At 40.3% G+C, this 6,300-nt stretch overlaps 1 protein-coding gene across 1 annotated transcript in view; it reads left to right on the forward strand.

Annotated features, from left to right (window-relative positions):
- Nucleotides 1-1,268: 1,268 nt before the first annotated feature.
- rbm19 (RNA binding motif protein 19) overlaps nucleotides 1,269-6,300 on the forward strand; it is an 11,217-nt gene continuing 6,185 nt past the window's right edge. Inside the window, exons 1-9 of the mRNA XM_015398377.1 lie at nucleotides 1,269-1,304; nucleotides 1,384-1,566; nucleotides 1,651-1,764; nucleotides 3,053-3,094; nucleotides 3,333-3,543; nucleotides 3,678-3,889; nucleotides 3,990-4,049; nucleotides 4,134-4,212; nucleotides 4,325-4,396. Of these exons, the coding sequence (XP_015253863.1) occupies nucleotides 1,269-1,304; nucleotides 1,384-1,566; nucleotides 1,651-1,764; nucleotides 3,053-3,094; nucleotides 3,333-3,543; nucleotides 3,678-3,889; nucleotides 3,990-4,049; nucleotides 4,134-4,212; nucleotides 4,325-4,396 (1,009 nt within the window). The remainder of the gene's footprint in view (nucleotides 1,305-1,383; nucleotides 1,567-1,650; nucleotides 1,765-3,052; nucleotides 3,095-3,332; nucleotides 3,544-3,677; nucleotides 3,890-3,989; nucleotides 4,050-4,133; nucleotides 4,213-4,324; nucleotides 4,397-6,300) is intronic.

Below are 6,300 nucleotides of genomic sequence, written 5' to 3' on the forward strand. Positions count from 1 at the left end.
AACTGTATATTTGTATTTAGAAGGTCTTCAATGATAGAAAAGTGGATTAATTTCTTGTTTGTATGCACAATCCCAAAGAATAAAGCTCTAATTCTTATTCAAATATAATGCTTGTTTTAAAGATTAGTTAAAATTAGAGGTTAAGGGATTATAAACAGGAAAGCAACTGACTTCCCAGTTATAATTTTTCTGTACATGTATTTGGCTATTTTTTTTAACTCATTAACAGAGTTTAACATAAAAAAAATTGTCTGACAAAGTTGTGCAAAGTTCTTTAACCATGTTAGGATCAGACTACCACCTGACTGATTTAATGGGCCTCACTTACCAGAGAAAATTGAGTTATCAGTTTGCTACTAATGCTGAGCAACAAAATCTCAGAAAGAATATACTGTAGGTAGTTAAGTTTATAAGAAATGTTCCAAAAAAATAACCTTTAAGTAACTTCTAATATATGCCAAGAAATGAACTAAAGACACAAAGCAGATAAACCCCTTTTCTTCTAGAACTGTGTTTGCCAGAGGTATCCAGTCATATGCTACTCAGCGTTTTCTGTTTAAGACAAATACGACTTTATTAATTTTAATTTAGTCCCACTGTTTAAGGCAGCTGAATGGACCTTTAACAGGCTATGGTTTATATAATGCTCTCAGATAAATGGCCAGATCTATTTATATAGTAAGGGAATATTTCCACCGATGTTTACCATGTCTTGCTTGAGAGGTAAAACCTACTAAAGTTGATCACAACCAAAAACACTAACATATTTTATTGGGATTTGAAATTTATACATAGAACCTCCTTCTGCTGTTGCTCCAGCTGTACGTTTGTTTTTTGTGATATTTCTCAGGAAAAGTCCAATAATACCGTACAAAAGTTAAACTAAAAATGTCTGTTTTACTATATTTCCAACATCCCTGTAAACCATTCTTAACATATATTTTTAGTTTTGGATGGATTAGCAATGGGCTGCACAGTGGTAGCACTGCTGCCTTGCAGAACGAAAGTTTCAGGTTTAATTGCTGAATAATTTCCAAGTGGATTTGAATTGATTTACTGGGTAGAGAAGAATCAGGACTGCTATACGCCCATATGACCACAGGGTGGCGGTAATTGTCCCCAAAACACATCGACGTAGCAAATGAAGAAGATGAAACACTTTCCTCCTCATGTCAATATGGCGTCGTAGGTGCTGTATCCATGCTGGTTTGTTGACATTAATAAAAACGATTGAACCTACTTTTAATTGAATTTAGAGCCAAATAAACATGTCAAGACTCATTGTTAAAAACCTCCCTAATGGGGTAAGTAAAACATATATATATTTAGCCAAACACATCTGCTGTAGTATATGAACACCTAAAGATGTTTTTCTGTATTTAGATGAAGGAGGAGAGGTTCAGGTCGATGTTTGCAGACTTCGGCACAGTGACAGACTGCTCTCTGAAGTTCACCAAAGATGGAAAATTCAGAAAGTTTGGCTTTGTTGGCTTCAAATCCGAGGAGGATGCGAGTAAAGCGCTGAAACATTTCAACAAGAGCTTTGTCGACACATCCAGAGTGACGGTGGGGTATTTTAAGCTACCCAGAAACACAGATAGTTAATTTATCTGTTACTAAATGCTCTTAATGATGTTATCTTGCGTTTAGGTGGAGATGTGTAAAGCGTTTGGAGATCCCACTAAAGGAAAAGCCTGGAGTAAACACTCCCAGAGAGCAGAACCGGACAAAACATCAGCTGCTGCCCCTAAAGAGAAAAGGACGGTAAGAGGGGAAGAAATAAGAAGCTATAATAATTGACTATGTTTGTTGTCATGTGGTTTAGAGATGCGCTCAGGTATTTGCATGGACAAACACTGTTTCTTGCTTCTCTTTCATGGTTACTGAGTTGCCATCTTTGGCTTTATGTCTAAGCACTATTAAACACACATTATTGGTGCATCTCTGCAAATCATTATTAGGAGAGTAAATCACTCCCATCAGGACGATTAGATTCAGTATTAATTTCCTCACCCAACGATTCGATAATTTTCTATACTTAAGAATACACTACGATTTGATCATTTCGTAAAAGAAAATGTTTACCTTACAGGCTAGACAATTAGATTAGATTCAACTTTATTGTCAATACACAGGTACATGTTTCAAATTTGAAATAAATCAATGAAGCTGTAATATCCATCCATCCATCCATCCATTATCTGACACGCTTATCCCAAGTGGGGTCGCGAGGGGTGTTGGTGCCTCTCTCCAGCTGTCAATGGGCGAGAGACGGGGTACACCCTGGACAGGTCGTCAGTCCATCACAATACAGACACAAACGGGACAAACAACCATTCACACACACACACTCTCACACCTAACGAGAAGTTAGTGAAGCCAGTTAACAGTCATGTTTTTGGACTGTGGGAGGAAGCAGAGTACCCGGAGAGAACCCACACATGCTTAGGGAGAACATGCAAACGCCATGCAGAAAGACCTTAGGTCGGTAATCGAACCCAGAACCTTCTTGCTTCAAGGCAGCAGTGCTACCCACTGAGCAGCCAGCTGTAATATCATTATGCATTTTATTTTAGAAACAATAGCAAATAAAAGAAGTAGCAAAGTTGTACTCCATCCATCCATCCTCTAACACGCTTAATCCCAAGTGGGGTCGCAAGGGGTGCTGGTGACTATCTCCAGCCGTCAATGGGTGAGAGGCGGGGTACACCCTGGACAGGTCGCCAGTCCATCGCAGGGCAACACAGAGACAAACAGGACAAACAGCCATTCATGCACACACACACACCCAAGGAGAATTTAGAGAAGCCAATTAACCTAACGGTCGTGTTTTTATGTGGACTGTGGGAGGAAGCCAGAGTACCCGGAGAGAACCCACACATGCTCAGGGAGAACATGTGGTAAAGCATTTAGTTAACAGGAAATATTTTGTTTCTAACCTCCTATTCACTGGTTGGACTCTGTCTATACATCCCTAATTTGTTAGAAAAAATAGAAATAAACTGTACTGATTGTTTTTTTTCTGTATGTGCTTAAAAAATTAAAAATCCAGAACAAGACAAGACTAAAGGAAACCAACAGCGTACTGGAAAATGTGAGTAAAGAGCTTACAGCTTTCCTACTGTGAAACTGTTTGATTAAATATTAAGATGTATTCATAAAAAAAAAATGTATTTCCATAGTTGGATCCTGGGTTAATTTAATAATAATTATTATTGATAGTATTACTTTATAAGTGTCTTAGATATTCTAAAGGTTAAGGATTTGTCTTTGTGGTTTTTCTCTGTTACTGTTAGAATATTTTTTATTTCGCCCTTTTTGTCCTGTTTCAGTTGGAGGATGAAGATGGATTCAGTGAGTTTCTGTCAGTGCATCAGAACCGCACTCAGGCCCAGACCTGGACAAACGACATGGCTCAGGATCAAGCTAAGCCTAAGAGCTCAAAGAAAGAGAAGAAGAAGAAGCCAACGTCTGATGATTACCTCAACTTTGATTCAGAAGATTCAGAGGATGAACAGGAGGAAGAGCACGATGGAGATGAAGGTCGTCATCTCTTTTTAATCTCTTTCTAAAATTTAGAACAAATAAACCCAATGTATGATAATGGAGAAGTGACTATTTCACAGTGGAAACTTTTTAAAGTTAAAATATATTTTTTACCATTTTGGTGTTTTTAGCTGCCTCTAAAGAAGCCCTGAAGTCTGGCCTCACAGACATGGACTACCTGCGCTCCAAGGTGGCACAAACTATGGAGGATAGTGAGGAAGAGAATGAAGCCAGTGAAGAGGAGGATGATGGTCCCGTTCCACATGGAGACAGTGCCTATGAGAGCGGTGAACGAGAAAACATCTCAAAATTGAAACCTTTGTCAGGGAACAAGAAACAAGAGGTATATTTCCCTAGGAGGTATATTTCGGTAAAGCTGCACCTTAGATATAACCATTTGGGCATTTTTTTTGTTTGTTTCAATCCAACGTGTGCCTGTTTAGACGGAGCCGGCGTCAGAGTTCACAGTAAAGCTAAGAGGAGTTCCATTTAATGTAAAAGAGGTGAGCTACACCTGGTCACTGAGGACCTTCTGCTTGAAAAGGGTTACGTTCCTAACTTCATTTTTCCTTTTCAATCTCTGGTAGCAACAAATCCGAGAGTTCATGACTCCACTGAAGCCTGCAGCTATCAGAATCGGCAGGAATGAAAGCGGAAACAGAACGGGTGTGTTTCTAAAAGTGTTTTAATCAGAGCATTAATGTTTGCATTTACATAGTCTGACTTTAAACAAAGTAAAGGTCAATATGTTCAAACCATCTTCATGTGGCTGCTTTAGGTTATGTGTATGTGGACCTGCACTCTGAGGGGGAGGTGGAGAAGGCTCTAAAGAAGAATAAAGACTACATCGGTAAGAAATCAATATCTTATTAGGATTATATGAAGTAACCATAAACATCATATTAATTAGTTTCAAATGCGATATAGCAGCAGATGACATTGGTTTTCTTTTAGAGTTATCTCAAAGAAAAAAGAAACAGGTTCCTGTGTTCCTCAGAGCCAGTTTAAACGCCCGCGGATCAGGTCGCCGAGGTCTCCGCCTCTGACTGCCGCCCAATCCTCTATGCACCGGTCCCTCATGGTTCCCCCTGCAGGTGGTGGGCCCACTGGGGGATAGCCTCGCGTCGCTCCTTCGGGCTGGGCCCGGCCGGGTCCTGCGAGGAAGAGCCTGACCATCAGGCGCTCGCCGACGAATCCCAACCCCAGGCCTGGCTCACGGGTGGGGTCCCGGCTCCGCCGTACAGGGCGACGTCACGTAACTCGCTGTAGTCCTCGTCATAAGGGTTTTTGAACCCCTCTTCGTCTGACCTGTCACCCAGAGCCTGTTTGCCTTGGGAGACCCTACCAGGGGCATTTAGCCCCCGACAACATAGCCTCTGGGATCACCCAGGCGCTGAAACCCCTCCACCACGTTAAGGTGGTGGTTAAAGGAGGGGGGCGGTTCCAGGCACGTCGGGAGGTGTTCCAGGCACGTCCCACTGGGAGGAGGCCCAGGGGACGACCCAGGACACGCTGGAGAGACTACGTCTCTCGGCTGGCCTGGGAGCGCCTAGGGCTTCCCCCAGCAGAGCTGGAGGAGGTGTCTGCGGAGAGGGAAGTCTGGGAGTCTCTGCTTAGTCTGCTGCCCCCGCGACCCGGTTCCGGATAAATCGGAAGACGACGAGTACGAGTACGAGGTTCCTGTTATTTAAAAGAGGCATTTTGAAATTAGAACTAGCTTTATCAGCAGATCATTTGACCCAATTGAATTCCTTTTTTATTTTATTTATTTGTTTTTTTGCCATAGAATATGATTGAACATATAGAACAATAGAAATAAATAGAAATAAACAAAACTGATACATAGAGGGCCGACAATGAACCACTAGGGGGAGACAATCTTCCTACTGCTCTGGAGCTCCTCCAACATACAGGGTGTTTCTTGAAGCAGTTTTACCGAAAACTCACCTGAAAACAGAGAAACTCTGACTTTTCCATTTCACGAAGAGAGTTTCCTCAACTTCTGTTTCAGGCACCGTAGTAAGATTCTCCCCAGAGCTAACCTGGCAGGTTTTCTTCTCGGAGTGATAAGTGTTTAACTTGGAGTGTCCTCTGTCTCTCCTTACAGCCAATCACACTGTTTTATTTCCTGATTTAGTCAGATTCTTGTCGTAGTTTTGTGCATTAAAAAAACAAAAACAAAACAAATATATATATATATATATATATATATATATATATATATATATATATATATATATATATATATATATATATTTCATTCACTAGGCCCGTTGCACACATTAAGTTTTAAAAACAAACATTGCATGTCTGTTTGACGAGGATCTTATTAAAGAATCATCAGCACTATTTCAAAGAGAATCAAATATTAATAGGGAGAGGATTCTACAAGTTGACAGCGCATGAGATTACTTGTTTTTGCTTTGTTTAATATGAGCTAGATGAGGATCATCTATTTTTATTTTTTTTTAATATTTACAGTACATGAAGAACTTCTGTTATTATTTTTAGATTACACATAAATAGGTTCATTAATTTAGCGGGGGAAAAGGAAATTCTTTTCGATAACAACCTAATGAGGCAACTGGCAAAATCTGAGAGCATTCTATGGGACTGATAGCTGCTAATAACCATTTATTGGGATGATAACGTCCAATTGCAGCTGCAAACAGCCACTTAGTATTTACTGTGTAAAAAAAGACTGAATCAACATGAGGTAGATAATGATGCACAGGTTTTATACCGTAAATTCTC

The sequence above is a fragment of the Cyprinodon variegatus genome, unplaced genomic scaffold (genome assembly GCF_000732505.1).
Source record: "Cyprinodon variegatus isolate N-32 unplaced genomic scaffold, C_variegatus-1.0 Scaffold932, whole genome shotgun sequence".
NCBI classification, from domain to species: Eukaryota; Metazoa; Chordata; class Actinopteri; order Cyprinodontiformes; family Cyprinodontidae; genus Cyprinodon; species Cyprinodon variegatus.